The following is a 16,557-nucleotide window of genomic DNA, read 5'->3' as shown; positions in this document are numbered from 1 at the left end:
ATAAATAAATCTCCTGAAGTCCGAGCCAACAGACGTTGATGAAGCTCCTCCAGAAGAGCAGAAGTTCTTCTTAGTTCTTATGAACTATGTGTGAAATCTGTGCAATGTCCCTTTAACAAGGCATCAGGTACTAGAAAAAACTCTTTACTGGCAGTATTTCAACTCTCAAACAGAACTCAGGAGAGAAATGTTGTTCCTCAATGTATTCCTGATGAACTTCTGCATGTGGAGGTAATCTCTGCAAACGTCTTGAGCTTCCTGCGGAGCAGCAGGTGACCACGTCGCCATGTTGACTGCCAACACTGCAGATAAACTATTTTTAAAGTATGTGAGAGAGAGAGAGGTGTGGGGGAGTTTCTCTTAAAATGGACAGTAAAATCCACTTTGTTGGGTTGGTAGTGTGACGTGAATCCACACGTCTACGTCCTTAAACAAAAGGAGATGTGGTGTCTGGTGGCGGGTTTGAGGCGCAGCATGCAGACAGACGCTGAGAGCATCTGTCTGCATGCTGCGCATTCCTGGAGGGATTCTGGGAGGAAGACGCTTCACTCTCTCCCGTTAGTGTGGCCAGGAATGTGAGTCGTCTGCAGGTAGGTGTGTGTGTGTGTGTCAGTGTTTAGTTCACACTGAAGCGTGCAAATCCCCTCTGCATGTTGCGCTGTATGGACACAGCCTCCATAAGTTATTCCTGCTACTGAAGCACAACGAGGAGGGAATGCGTCTCGGCCTGTGTCCGATGTCAGCCACAGTATGTGACACGTCCATGAAAAGGTTGTGTGAACAAATTCATAACAAAATAAATATATATTTTAAAAAATAAATAAGGTTTTATTTGTTTATTTCTGGTTTTACTTGGTGAAACGTTTCATACATTGTCACCAAGTGCTGCATGTATAGTTCAATGCAGATAAAATGTATTTAATTAAAACTTAATTCCTCATACCTGGAAATGTATAATTCATAATATGTCACATGTACGCAAAACTAATGTGTAAACTCAATGAAGTTGATTGTAACCATAAGACTTACCTCTAGATAGAAGTTATCAGTCTCATTCGATCTGATGTCACTAATGCAAGATGCTACAAAGCTGTGGAGGAATACCGTGCGTCACATGTGTATTGATTTCCTCACTCGCTGATGTAAACTCCTATTTTAAAGCCTACAAAGTTCCTGAAATCGTATCCCTCCTCCCATTCCTGAAGCAAGAGTGGAGCTTTCACTAGTGTGGCGTTGAGACAGACGCATGTGATGCAGCAGCTCACCGGTTAAATATACATGTCAGCCTGCAACCGGACACCACGGCTGCATTTAGCCCCTTTGTGTCCTGATCCAGCTCGTCATATTTTAGTAAGGACGAGCACACATTGTTCAAGAGGCAGCGAGGGAGCAAAGCACATTAACCAATCGTCTGCTGGGGGAAAGTAACTTCTCCTCCCACAACATTCAGTCGGATGCACAAAGGTGTGAAACGTAGCAGAGGAAAACAACGTCACATAGGAAATGCACAATGAAAACTCAAACTAAATAGAACATGACATGATGGAAACTAATGAGTAAAGGGTTGTTTACCTGGGCCGTTGCCATTCACGTGCATGGTTTGAGCCATGGCTGCAGCCGCGTGCTCCCAGTCCCACAACACGACCTACTGCGGTCATGCAACTGCCATGCATCAAGTCCAGGTTACCATGCAGCCTGCGGACTAGACAAACACAAGGAGGCCTTTTACTCACGGGGAGGTCAGTTGAATGCAGACAGGTTAGCAGCGCTTTATCTTTACGACAAATAGCATTAAAAAGTTTACTTTCTTTACGAGTCTCGTCAGTCCAGCAGTTCATCCTGAACATGAGCTGAAGATACAGATCAAAGGTTTCAATATTTTAGCCAGAAATGAGGGCGTGACATGATGCACGGGTGTAAACTAATATATATATATTTTATGTTGCTCAATGAATGTGTACATTTTGAAAATGACTGTGGCGTGATCGTCATGATGATAACAGTCGGTCTAATACTGTTGATTCCACAACGGGAGAGACTTGATGTTCTTTGTAATAAATAAAAAATATGGTATCAATGAGCTCAAAAAATAGCCAAAAAATATCATCGTGCCGGCAAAACTTTGACAAGTGAAAGTAAACAAATGTACTTGTTGACGTTACGGTCCTGTGCAATGTCTCCTGAGATATAGTAAAGTAGAAGCATCAGAAAGTTGTACTTTAAAACTGCTCTTTAGTAATGTAATATGTAATATTCCTGCAGATGTCACGACTCCGTCCAACACTTATTTCACGTGACAGAAAACCTTTTGTCTCCGACAGCTGAAGCCCACTGGAAGCTTTCGGTTTTCCACAGGTGTGTTTGCATCCGACATTATGAACATAGAGGTCTAGTGTGCACAGGCCTGGTCATCGTCAATGGACACGCGATGAGGCGGGACAAAAGAGCCTTTCTCCTTCATGAAGTCGGCTTCATGGGCGACAGAGAGGCCTGGTTTGTTAAATGAGGAGCATCTGGAGGAGCGAGGCTGGCTCAGAGACGCTTCCACCTCAGGAGGACGGCTGACCTCGGATCCCCGACCCATCCACCGCCGGCTCCACAAGTGGGATTTTTACATTTAAAATCAGTACAATTTACCACACACACCTTCAAAATAAACCCCTAAAAACAGGGAGCAGTTGTCTAAAGCCTCAAAGTCAAGGAACTCCTCTGAACCTCTAAGAACTGAATGATGTACTTTCATTATACACTTTGTTTTTTAAAAGTAGGATTCATTGTAAGCGTCACTCCGTCAGCGGTCACTCTGCAGGCCGGCGTTCAGCAGCACATGTAAGTCCTTGTTTACAGTACGCAGCCAAATAAAGCAGCGTGGCGACGTCATCTCGCCGCCGCGGCTAAATCCAAACTGTCCGTCACCCAGAGGAACGTTTAGAGAGCCGATACGGAGGCGAAAGAGATACTCAGAGCACACCAGGCTGTTCCAGCATCCAAATAGACGGAAAGCTATTTAGTCTACGCTCCCTCCTCCTCGCAGACTTTTTACACTGCAGTTGGAGAAAAATCTGCCGGAAAAAGCACCAAATGCCTTTAAAAGGTTGCGTTTACAGCAACAGGTGGAAGGAGTTCAAGTAACCGGACCAATCGGGTTCAACGAGGTTCTTGGAAAATATCACTTTTCTTTTGAGAAACAAACATTAATAAGAAAAAAGTCAAGATGCCTCCATTGGGTTGAAAAGCGTCTCTGCGTTTGGCGCCGCGTAACAAACAAAACAAACAAAGAGCAGCTTGAACGGGCGACAAACACAAACATATATATACATTTTTTTAACAAGACAACAAGCTTGTCTACGTCGCTCACCCACGAGCAGATTCACAGCTGGACAGAGCAAGTGGAAAGCTCTCATGCTGAGCCATCCAACCCGAAATACAAGGCGGTCTCGCCAACGTCATGCAAAAAAGCATCCGACTGACCAAACATCTCCCACGCGTCCGGTTCCATTGCCTGCAAGGAAGGAAACCTGGAGGAAGGAGGAAGTCCTCAGATACACGAAGCAGGCAGAGAGAATAAAAAAAGGTTTTCATTATCATAACCAGCATCAGTCAGCAAGACATTGGCACATAAAACCATCTTCTTTTGGCTTTTGAGAGTCTTTTCTTTATCTCATAAGAGCAGAGGAGAAGAAATTATGAGTTTGGTTCAAATCCAGTATTTTATTGGGTAAAGAATATTTTTGAAATGATATTGTAGGTTTTCCATGTCTCCCTGTGACCACTGGGAGTAAATAATGCATTTCATAAGCTGCATTATTGTGCTCTTGACACCGAAACAGGAAGTTGTTCTCAATAAAATCTGCACATTTTGATGCCAAGCGTCAATTAGCTTCTACCAACGAGATAACAGAAGAAATGACCGGAGGACTTTCCTTCCTGCAAGCGGTTACATTTGTCCGACTAGGATTTTACCTGCAATAACATCCTGTTTTACATGTAACACACACATTCCTCAAACATAGTTTATTGGAATAAATTCCTCCAAAAAAGGTCCAGTATTTAAATTGATAGGACTCGAGGCCGCTTTAGTGACATTCAACCTAAATGTCAAGTGAATCCACACAGTTGAACTGAGATATTGTGCAACAGCCTGAGATTCCTCAGGGTTGTCAAAGGAATGCTCATAAAAGTAAAAGTGAGTTGCTCAATATGTTGCTCTTTAACTGAATGCCGTGCAGTAGAAAAACGACGGCGTTATGAACATTACAGCCGCTGATTGCAACTCTTTTAACAGCAGCGGATACCAACAGCACTGAGATCTCCTATTCTAACTACCGTGCCTCTTACCTGCATCTCTCATGCTAACGTCCTCCCACAGCTCGCAGGTAGCAAACACTGAGCGAGTCCCCGTAAACCAGTCTAAACCCAGCCGCCCCCTGAGCCAGGAGGAGGGGATAGGTTTCACCGCTAAGATTAGACGACTTCCTCAGATGACAGACAAACGATCCGTGTCCTATAAGAGGACGCAGGACTTTAGGCTGTTTAGGGCAGAGCCGACCCGAGCCGGGCCTCCAGGTGAAGCGCTCGGCGAGCTAAGAGCCTGCAGTCGCACGCTCGGGCCAGCGCCCGACCTTCAGCTCGCGGCTGAAGAGCAGCCGGCGAGGCAGCCAAGAGAGCGCCATGAGCGGTGAAATATTAACCAAACGCAGCAGCTGAAGGTGAAGACGGACAATCAACAGGAAGCCACAATCACTACATCTGAGCCAAGGACACCTGGGACCACACCAGAGATGGCAAAGACTTTTTTTATCAGCTCCTTTACTGCAGTAAAAGTGACGACATCACCGTCAGGTGGAGCTTTCTGCACAAACTGCCCTCCGAGGTTTAGCATGTTTACACATCTGACTGAGATTTAAAGTTTGAACAAACCAGTTTGCCCCCAGTGGAGACCGAAACACTGCATTTTGTTTCCATCACGTGTGTTCAATGAAGGAGCTAACGAGGCATTGAGGCCGCTGTAGTCTGGCCCAAGAGATGAACTTCAGTTCAAAAGCATACATTGTTCGGTTTAGTTGGAAGAATATTTCCAGCTAAAGTCCCCGCTCTCACGCAATGCATCCTGGTACATGTAGGCACAGCAGGAGAGCTTAGCTTTCTCTACATAGTAGAGACTGTGGACATCCACAATAAAACAAATATTGTACTCAAAAGTAAAAGTATTTGCCAGTTGAAATGAGTCTTCAGTGAACCTGCATTTAGAACATTTGCAGGCGGTGGAAGAAAACTTGCAGACTCCAAGTCTGCCGAGAGACTGACCGCCTGTGAGAGCTTTGTGAGGCGGAGCGGCTCGCGGCAGCACCGCTGCTCGCTGAGCACAACTCCAGAACAATATGGGCTTTCACGTCAGGCTCAAGTCTGCAAGTCATCAACACTGCCCGATCTCCTTCAAAGTAAAAGCAGTGTCATTGTATTGCATTTATGGCGTGCAACTTATTCATCTATCATGTTTGATTGACCTCACGCAGTGGAGGAAAGGCGCCCGCCGAGGGCCAGCACAGCAAGGAGAGAGCTCGACCCCGTCGGGTCAACAACAATGCACGTTGTCCAAACAGTAACATAATCAGCAATTCACTCAGACGCACATGACCCTCTGTGGGAAAAGGGTCATCAGTAAGTCCTGAGTTTCTGGGCTCTGGGTGAGACGCTAGCTTCACTGACCAATCACAGCGCATGTTCATGGTCACGCGGGCCCGGTGACCAATCACACGTCTAGACTTCAGGAAGACTTTCATGTATTTCAACCAGGTTACTTTCACAGAGAGGAAGACAGGTGAAATGTGATTGGATAAAAATGCTGTTAACCAGGTCCAAAGAAGCCATAAAGAAGGCCTGAAGAAGAGGAGCAGATGAAGGCAGCTGTGACATGAGAAAATAAGCTAAAAAGGCAAAAAATAGGTATAATACATATAGTGTATTTGTGAAAAACAACCGTTTAGGACACCAGAGAAGTCTTAGAAGAGACAGACAGCCTTGCTGAGGACGCGCATATTAAAATCTACCTTTAAATTAGCTCGGTATCAATCAGTTAGCTTTATAGTGCTTAAGAGGCATTAAATCCTTTGACCAGGAGTTTGAATAATCAGCTTCAGCTGGTCAGAATAACAATGTATTGCTGCAGTATCACAGAAGCAGCGACAAAGGCAAAGAAGTCTGTTTCAAAGCATTTACAGGTTAAAAAAAAGCCAATGAATTTAGTTTGAACAAAGAAAAGACATAAAACACTCACCCTAAGATCTGCTTTTACCTGAACACACAAACGGGTTCAGCAGCAGCCCGACGCGACGCAGCAGCACTCACGAGTGTAAAAAGAACAAAAACAAGACAGCGACACGGCGCAAACCAGAACAACTTGTTTTGTTCCTCCTCAGCTGTTGCATAAATATGACAGGAGCTGCAGGTGTCAACTGATTTACTCTCAGGTCAGGTTCCTCTTCACGGGGAGTGTGTGTGTGTGTGTGTCAGTGTATGTGTGTGTGTGTGCGCGCTAAAGGCAGCTGATTAAATGATCTGCTGTGATTTGAAGGATTAAGGCCAATACAAAATGGATGCAAACTACCCTGCAATCAAACAGTCATTCATCTTCACATAAAACCAAAACAAAATTGCCAACATATTGGTGTGTAAGTCTGACCAGTAAGTATTTACGTTTCCTGATTAAAATGTTTGGTCTAAGAAGTTTAATCGACAGCATACACAAGCATGTCCGCAGCTTTTCTTTTAGTTTAGTGTTTCATTAACCGTTTGTGGTTCTGAAGGTTTTTAACGTTTGGGGTTTACAGCCGTTCAGGTCTTCTTCACTCACGCTGAAGAGCTCCTGCCGAGCTTCACCGTCTGCTGCGCACGCAACGAAAAACCATCATGGCGTCCATGGGCGTCGCTCCATTGGGATTGATCAGCGGAGCCATTACAGCATCCTGCGTTTTTAATGGGTACAAACCCAGTGAATTGCATTATTGCTAAATCTAGTTAATAAGGCCGCGAGGTTATGAAGTCAAATCTCAAATTACTGTAAGGTGACATTTATATGTAATCAATAACAGTTCAGGTTGTTTTGTTAAGTCCGAGCGTAATTGATCCATTAGTGATAAAAGTCCTGCAGTTCATTATACTATTGCATTACGTTGTTAAACGATTAATTACAGAAGAAAATCATCTAATTGATATTTCCAGCTTTATACTGAACGGGCAAATTAATCAAAAGAAATACTAGTTTCTACACTTATATAATTATCAAAGTCTAGTTTTGAATCCAGTGAGAACTTCCTTATCCCCAACACCTGTCTTTATTGAACTTAAATTACATTGAAATGGTATATTTGTGTGTGTTAAGTGATCATTATTGTACAGACATCACAAAATGCTGATAGTGCACTAAGCTGTCAAGTGACCACAACAAAAGGGAAGATGGAGAGGAAGTGGAAAATAAATCACAACTTTCCAAAGTAATCGAGTTTCCAACGTAATTCAGCAATGAGGGGAAAGAAAACCCAAAACCGGATTACCACAGATGAAATAAAAACGCTTCTTGCGAGTCGAATGTCAAATAAAACTTCAGCTTAAAAACCACATGGTGGCAAATTAGTACAGACTTCAAAAGCTGCATTAACATTTAGAGACAGAGGAGATCAAGGTGGACACTTGTTGGGAAATACTCCATGAAGATGAAAAGAAATGTGGACTCTAGAAGTTACTAAAGTTCATAACTGTTTCTTAAAACTGAGACAGAGACGTAAAGGTTGCAAACACGCTGCGCTGAATATTCAACAAGCTTGTTTTTCCCCTAATAAAAAGCAAAGGCAACCGAGTTAATGGAGGTGGAAAAAGCCTCGGGAGAAACAGATTTTTTATTTTGGAGCTGCAGGAAACAGGGGCACGAAAACAGGGATTGTGTTGCGCAACAGCGTTGAGCATTGCATGTGTCCGTCTCTGGATAATCGGCATGCTCGTGTGCAGGTTTAGAGCATCTGTGCATGAACAGAAGAGGACCACGGCGCCCAGGTTCACTGCTGTGGATGTGTGTGTGCTACCGGCGGGATGCAGCGGCGGCTGCTTGTCGTCTCCGCTCTGCATCTGGTCCTCATTAAGAAATGCCTCGGAGGCTTTGCAGGAGAGGCTGCTGTGCCGACGACGGCCGGACGTCCTCAGCGCCGCGGCTACGCCGGCTCTCTCGGCGGCGCTGAAGCCGCCGTTGACCCCCAGCCGGCGCTGTCCAAACGGTTCGCTTCCTCTTTGATGTCCAACACGAGCCTGCTGAGTTCAGCCGGCCTCAAAGCCTTTCAATTATCCCTGCGAGGAGGGAGGAGCTCACAGGAATGGGGGGAAGAAAAAAGAAAACTGAAGGAATTTGTTGTTGTCTTCCTTACTCTTTACTTTTACTGTCTGTAAAGCCGCAAGTCACAATGTCAGAGGAGGAAAAGAAAAACCCTTTGAGCTACATGGAAGTGGCTGAAAAGTAAAGCGGTACCATCGAAACCGCTTCATATCAAATCTTCTGCTCTACGCAGTCGAGTGCATGAAGAAAAAGAGGATTCTTGGACATTATGCAACAACGCCAGCAGCTCAGCGAGGCTGTAAAGTAAATGCTCTTTATAAGGTTTAGCATATTTAGATTAACAGCATGCTAATATTTGTCCATTAGCACTGAACACAAAAGTACAGTCAAGTAGGAGTGGGACTCAGAGCCACGATATCACGATACGGCGATGTATTGAATATTGCGATATATTACCTTTTCAAGCGTATCCAAGAACATAAAGTTTTCAGTCTATTCATCTCACTTAAAAAAATGTTATTGCAGCAAAATGAGATTGTCAGGCACACAAACTGACCAACACTTTCATAAATGAGGCACCTGACCATCTGACCTGCATTACAGTCTGCGTCATTCTTAGATGAGAGATACGGCTCATCTCCTGGCTCATCATTTCCACCGAGGAAATAATCACCATTTCTGCTTTATACTTGTGAAAATCCACAAAACATCGGATCGTCACATTTCTAATTTCTCTCTCTGATACCTCCATGTCTGTTTTGATCAACTTCCTACCAATCACACGCTGACGCAGGACCTCTGCTGACCTCACCAGAAAACAGAGCACCATCTAGTGGACTGAAAAAACTGTTTCCTTATTCAAGGACCAAAAACTTTATACTTGAAATAAAAGATTGATACTTGGCACAAGGCACCAAATACCATGCAAACCCATCCAACACTGGTGCTGGAGGAAAAAGACACAGGAGGTCAGTAAGACCGTCCATGTCTGCACAAAACTTCACCACAACCCAAATATTTGCTGTGATTTTGGTTGGACATTTTGGGCCGCATGCTGAGCCCACGCTTGCACGGCTATAACAGTGAACCAAGAAGGTCAGAGGTCAAATATTGGGGACATTGTTAACGCGCCATTTTGAGATTTGATAACCAAATAAACAGTTGAGTCGGGGACACGCTGACTGAGGCGAGTGACCATGCAGTTTGGAAGTAAAGTGTAAGTAAAGGGTAAACACTATTTAACACAAATGTGCATCAACAACCGATAGCTCTCATCCCAAAAGACAAGACCTGAATCTCCGGCAACTGAAATATACACTCCAAAAACTTAATGTCTTGAATTAAAATCACTTTACCTTTTACAAAAAAAATGGGTTCACTGAGCCGGTCCCGGTCCAAACATTTAAATAAACTACTAGTTAACGAGGAAACAGGTCTTGAAAAAAAGGATTCTTGTATTCTTCCTCGGCTGCAGCCGCGGTGCTCGAGGATAAACGCAGCGCTCGAGGATGACAAGCTCAATTATGGAAATCAAAGAGAATTACACACACGCGTCATTATCTTCATTCCTCCGTCTGACCCGTTCTGACCTCATCATCTCCCTTTCAGAGGGCTTGTTCAGTTCACATCCAGGGGAGGAGGAAGATCCAAAGAAACCCTCTCAGGATAAAGTGACTTCTGGAAGCAGGATTCAAAATGTCTTGAGATCTGCGAGTGACATGCACATCCAGCCGAGTCGACAACCTTCAGCGTGTTGTACTCCTATCAGCCAACATGCGCCGACACAACAGACAAAAGGAAGCCAGGTTTGGAAACGACGGCAGTCACTCAAGCACAAGTTATTGCAGCAATACAACTTTTAAATCCCCTCAGGGTCCGTTTCACCTGAACCGTTTGAAAGAAATGCAACTAAAATATAGCAAAAGCAAACGTGCAAGTTCGACATGACTCCCCCGCCATCTTTTATCAGCAACTTCGACCAACTGAAACGAAGACTTTAAAGAATATGGAAAACGTTAAGCTATTTCTGTAGCCTTTTTTTTTTTTTTAAAGACGTCGTTCTGATGACCTCTAGACGGTGCAGTCAGCTGGAGGACGGCTTCTGGCTCCAGCTACGATTCAGGAATAACTCTTTGAGATTTACGACATCTGGCTGCATCTAAAAAGGAGCCAATCCGTTGCTTCTGGGCAACTTTTGACACCCAGTTTCTCGCCAAGTTTAAACCAGTTTCTCCTCGTTTATTAGGTCCATTAGGATCTAGCCAACAGCTTGTTTGAGGTAATAAACGATGCAATTTATTCGTGCCAGAGATCATTCTTTTTCAGGCAAACCAGTTGTAAATAATTAACTGTCGTATTTACTTTTAAGTTTTGCATACTGCTTTTTCATGTGGGTAATGATCCATCCCAGGACTGTTCTCACTGTTCCTGCATACCGACGATAAAGGAAGAGAAGGATAACGTTCCCCTTCACTCCAGAGACCGAGAGGTGAGTCATCCATCAGCCGGTTCAGCTCACTGCAGCGTGAAGTTGCCCCGAGCAGCGATGCAGGACTTCTTCCCCTCCGGTGAGGACTCTGCCTCCTGCTCGTGCAGAACTCGTCCCAACGTCGCCCCCTTGAGGAGCGCGGCGCCTCGCATCCAGAGAGCGAGTGGCTCCGTGGATCAAAACTTCAAAACCGCACTCCTGAACACTCGCAACAGCAGGCGAAGTAAGAAATGGAGACATGCACGAGCTTTGCTCTCTGGAAAGGATGGAGTAAAATGTATCTGAAAAGTCTGTGTCCAGATGCTGCAGCTGTGAAGAGGACTCATATTTAATTAATTCACCCCTTTGGGCAATAACACAATTAACCAGAGCCCCTGATTACATCTTCTAAATGCTTCTTTTATCCAACAAAAAAAAGAAAAGAAAAAGATTTCTTAAATTAAAAATTTTATTCCACTTTTCCTTCACATGTGTGAGAATTACCGAGGTCTCCTCTCCATGAGGGACTTGTTCAGTCCAGTTCAGAGCACTTTGAAGCTCGTTTTGCCCTCCCTCCCTCCCTCCCTCCATCTTCTCCCTCCCTTCATCTCCTCCCTCCCTCCCTTCATCTCCTCCCTCCCCCTCATGACCTCTGCTATCCGGGCCTGCACTTGACCAAGGACAGGCTGGAGCCTCTTGTTGGTTTTGCTCTTGAGTGGAGTCACTAAGGCGGAGGAGGGGGGAGCCATGGACGGGTGAACGCCCCCACCCACAACCCCCCCACGCAGGAGGGGACCCTCCTCAGTGGGGACTCAATGTCTCTGCAGGTCCACCATTTGTCCTCCAGCACAGAAAAGCGCCTTGTGGCTTCATGTTCTCCTCCATTATGATGCCTTCACATGGAGCCATGCGGATGACAACGCCTCTTTCAAAAGAAAGCTAACTTTATTCCGTCGTTAATTTATCTAGTTATGAATGAAGCTCGAAAATGTGATGGCGTCAGCTAATTTTACAGTCCTTTTGTTCAAAAGAAATGTCCAGTTGCAGTAAGGTTAAATGTCTCCAGGTAACGCTGAGCGGCTACAGGAACAACATGACCGCGTCGGGTGACGACAACACGAACCACAACGTCCTGTGTAAACAACACATCACCTTGCTCCCATAGCGGGTTATGTTATTACTGTCAAAATGCACACCGTTAACACGGCCCACTCGTCCATCTACATAAAATCATATAAACTATAAAACAGGAATTCATGCATAAACCTGTCGGCATAAATCCCCACACACTCATGTTCATAGTAGTCCATCTATAGACTTCATTCCTGACCCATTTGTCCAGCTTTGTTGTCGTTAGCTCTTATGCTATTTTGTGTCAGTAAATTGAGAACAATGTAAAAACAGTCAAATTCCACCAACATTGACCCAATAAAGTGTAAGAATATGTCAGTGACACGCAAAAGGCAAACGTAAAATAAGCTTCAACAACAATTTCTGCAGTAAATTTGAAGTAAACCAACGATTTAGAGTGATGAGGATGAAACTAAACACTAACAATAAGAAGAAAAGAAATGTTTAAATACAACGTCGAGGTCTCCAGATTCAACTCCTCTGTGAGAGACCGTCACGGCCAAAAGCTTTCTCTCCTGTTGTCAGCGCTCTCAAAGAGGCATTGTGGGAGAAATTCCACATTTTAAGTGCTCCCGTGTTTGCTTTTGTGCCAGGCGAGCCCACTCGGCTGACCTTTTGGAGACGGACCAACGAGGTCCGGCGCTGCGCTTCTCCTCGCCGGCCGCCAGACAATGAACAACAAGCTAATTAAAGTGATGACAGCATGAAGGAGGGACGCGAGACTCCACGTCCAGACTTTAACTCAGTGCTCCCAACTGAAGCTGAAGCCGTGAAGAAAACTGCCAAACACTTTCATTTCACTTTTTAAAAAAGGCTCTTCTCCATCTCTTCATCCTCACCTTTGACCCTCTGAACCTGCAGCACAGCAAAGCTGAGAGAACTCAACACACATCTTTTTAATGAGTAATGTAGAATAAAGTGTTTATATCACAACGATAAGCTCCCATTTGGAAGTATATATATGTTTCCTATATGATGCATTCAAGGACTGTCGGAAAGATGTAAATCTGACAATTACGTTGTGTATTTTTTTTTACAGCGACGTTTAATTTTGGCGGTTGTTTTGAACGTGATATTTCTTCGATCAGAGTCTTCTGGGTTCGGCGGGTGACATGTATTCTGTGTCTGGTGACGGCTCCACGTCTGCAAGCCGGCAGCTGGTTGTTCAAACACACAAACATGCCAGGAATGTTTTCAGAGCCGGACAAACCTCGTCCGTCATGATTAGACCTTTGTTTTTTTTGCCTGGCCTGCCGTTAACACTTGAGCTGCTGGACCAATTATGTCGTTATTGAGTCCCGGCCACGCGGCGCCGCCCTGCTGCCCAGCTGGAGCTGGAGGGACGCCACAGTAACGCACAGCGGCTCGGAGACCCGCTGCATCCAAACGCCACCGGAGCCGTTCAAATGGACGACACGGCCTCCTGCAGAGTCGTCACGCGAGCACGCCGCCGGATGTCCTGCCACGATTTACGTGTCAGCGTTTTAAAAAATTGGGCGTGGGTTTGCACTCGATTTGGGGATTTTTTTTTATTTTTTATGTTTGCAACAAACTGGAGAATTAAGTGATGAATGCTTCTAAAAAAAGTATCAAAAATGGTGAAAACAGGGCGATTTTTCCTTCTTTTTAAACACTACAAACATATGAGGATCTCATACGACACAATGATGTAGATTAAACCACCAAACAGGACACACAAAGGGTAAAATCAGCCCAACATGAGACATCTACAGCAATCAATAAACTCTAGAAACTACATATATAACAGTAAAACACTAATTCCACTGCTGATTTAATACTTTTGTTTACTTGGTGCTTAAGGATATTTAGCAGATAATACAGGACTTTGACTATTTTCACTGCATGAGTACTTTGACCTCAGGAAAGGTTTCTTAATACTTCTTCCACCACTGACTCTGAAATTCACATGTTTACGGTTCTGTAAACTAACTAAATACGGAAGTTCATTTCTTTTTGTGGATAAGATATAAAATAAAGTAGAGGCTGTAGAGATAATGCGTTTCCAGGATCACAATTACTTCAGGAACAGGAGTACACACACGTATCTTTAACTTGCTTTCACTTTAGCTGTTTCCCAGTTAGTCTTCACTCTGGGTGCACATGGTCTCTCGTCTCTTAGCGTCAGAGCGGCCGTATCACAAGAGGAAGTGTAACTGCTACGTGAGCCTCACCTGCACGCGTCTCTAAAAGCATTTTCACATCAAAATCAAAAGCGCATCCCTTAAGTCTACGCTCAACATGACAGACTAGAGGTGCCTCTCTAAATCAATCAGCGCTCCCGCAGGAGCCAGATCCCCCCTCGGGGCTGCAGGCCCAGCTGTGCCTCGGTCCAGGTCCTGGGAACAAAAACACGGCCAAGCGGCACGACACCTGCCAGTACCGGGGGGTTGGTGACCCACAGGATGAGCAGGAAACCGCCTCCATCTTTTCTACGTCATTAAACGGCTCGTCTCCTGAGAGCAGTTGGTCCAATCAATTGATTAAAATCTCATGGACGAGCGTCATCAATAAGACACGGACAGAAGGCGGCGGCTGACCGTGGGGACGACCGGTGAACTTGTTACAGGACAGATTAAGCTCATCCTCAAGTCACCCTAGTAGGGCAAATAAAGACTTTTAAAGAAGTTTAAAAAAAAGAATAAATTCTGAATTTGTGCGTGTTCATTGCCATGAGAGAGAGTTTGAGTTTCATAACCTTGGACATCACTTGGATAAAAAAACACAGAGACGGAGCAACAAAGAGCCATTGTAACCTAAAATGGTTTAAACTTCTCTGTAAAAAGGAAATCTTTATACATCACGACACTCAGAGCTTCCCCCCCGCTGTGCCACTTCCTGATGCAACTGGCCCGTCAGCTTGCAACTATTACGCAATCGTCTCATTCATCGTCATCTGGAGGAAAACACCTCATTTAAAGATAAAGTCAAGCGTACTGCCGTCCCTTCTGTTGAGCGCCTCGTGCCCAGCTGGCCCGGCTTTTGTCGTTGCTCTCAGCTGGCCTCATTGTTGATCACCGGTGAGGTCAGGGCCCTGCGCTGCTCCACGCGGTGACATCAGCGCTTGGGTCTAATTAACCGGCCTCGACGTCCTTTCATCATCAGCCTATCACGCATGCTGATCTGGGGGACGGGGAAGAGACGCGCCTGTAGCGTTTCCCACTCATCCGTCAGGACGCCTTGTGCAACCAAACTGCAGTGATGAAGAATTTATTTGGCCGCCAGCAGAAAAAAAACAAGATATCAATAAGATCACACCAACGAATTTCAGCAACAAATTCAGTGGAAAGAAAAGAGGCTGTGGCACCAAGACGCTCAATTTACTCCTTCATTCACAACTCTCCCCCCTTTAAAAAAAGCTTTTCAGCGACATTGAGCACTTCGAGAGGCAGCGCCCCAAAAGAGACGAGCTGAAGGACTCAAATGTGAAAGGAAAGGAGACGAGGGGAAGGAAAGGAGGTATGGAGTGATGACTAATCCCATTAGGATTGTTCCATTGAGAGAAGGGGAGATAAAGAGAAGAGGGGTGTGTGTGTGTGTGTGTGTGTGTGTGTGTGTGTGTGTGTGTGTGTGTGTGTGTGTGTGTGTGTGTGTGTGTGTGTCCTCCGAACAGGAAACCCTTCTCTTCTTCTCTTGCCGGTGCGTCCTCATTGACGGCCCTCAAGCTGTCCCACACGCCAACTTGTTCCCAAATTTGAAAGTCTAATTTATTCCCACGGGGGGAAGCAACGAGGAAATACAAGAACAAAAGAGCGAGAGCAGAGGGACGAGAGCTGCTGACACGCAGTCAGCCACCACACCACGACCCGCAAACCACTAATACACAACTATGTTTTAGTCACAATGATGAACAAGACGTGTGCCGACAGCCAGTGTGAGCACTTGCTAACAAGAAATTGACTTTTTTATTGTGGTGACAGAATTCAAATATGACCAGACGTCTTCTTGCAGCTTTTGCTTTACAGTTTTAGACGTTCTGCTGGAGGCTTCGGCCCTCACAAAGAGGGTCCAGCACCCAGCAGGACACATGAAACACTGGAAGGCCTCACACTCCAACCCTCAGCCGCACGACAGACACTTCCTTCAAACTGTTTCGTCGAAACAGCAAGCGGGTGTTTGGCTCCAGGAACAGCGGCGTCCTGCAGGTGAGGACGGGGTGTCACACGTGTGGTCACACACTTCACTTCACGGTGACTCAGCTGGTGCCCGCGTGGCCGGGTTCATTATTGATTGCCATTTGATCAGCGTGTCACAGCAGTGATTGACAGCTGCATTGACAGAAATTGGAGCGACAACTTTAATTGTCAAGTTATTTTTTAGTTTCTTATCTGAATAACTTTGTTATAGGCGCTCCTTCAAAAGAGTTTCCTTCAGCTGCAAGAGCAAAACACACACACACACTAAAGTGTTTTAGTCTTCGGTTGTGCCTCTGGGAAACAGAAAGTGAGGCTTCCCAGAGGAAGCGGCATGAACTGAGAGACTAACTAATGACTTCCGTGTCATCCTTTTCATTATTTTGGTCTCAGCTCGCGGTCACGAGGTCAGAGGCTAAGAAAACAGTAGCATGCCTTCATACGTACAACACAACGCATTGTGTTGTGTTGGCATGGGGGGGTCT

At 45.1% G+C, this 16,557-nt stretch overlaps 1 protein-coding gene across 4 annotated transcripts in view; it reads right to left on the bottom strand.

The window, feature by feature from the left end:
• The window catches only part of kank1a (KN motif and ankyrin repeat domains 1a), a 46,668-nt gene that overhangs the window by 18,635 nt on the left and 11,476 nt on the right, over positions 1–16,557 (bottom strand). For 2 of the 4 annotated variants that reach the window (XM_068605408.1, XM_068605409.1), the window contains exon 2: positions 1,573–1,702. The exons of 1 other annotated variant lie outside the window; for it this stretch is intronic. In XM_068605408.1, coding sequence (XP_068461509.1) covers positions 1,573–1,609 — 37 coding nt within the window. In that variant the 5' untranslated portion in view covers positions 1,610–1,702. Of the gene's footprint in view, positions 1–1,572; positions 1,703–3,471; positions 3,538–4,338; positions 4,359–16,557 lie in introns of those variants that run through there. One more of the 4 variants, XM_068605406.1, reaches the window with a different exon arrangement.

The sequence above is a fragment of the Clinocottus analis genome, unplaced genomic scaffold (genome assembly GCF_023055335.1).
Source record: "Clinocottus analis isolate CAN_PGR_092001 unplaced genomic scaffold, fCliAna1.0.p SCAF_7, whole genome shotgun sequence".
In the NCBI taxonomy this organism is placed as follows: domain Eukaryota; kingdom Metazoa; phylum Chordata; class Actinopteri; order Perciformes; family Cottidae; genus Clinocottus; species Clinocottus analis.
This window is presented reverse-complemented; position numbering and strand designations above follow the sequence as displayed.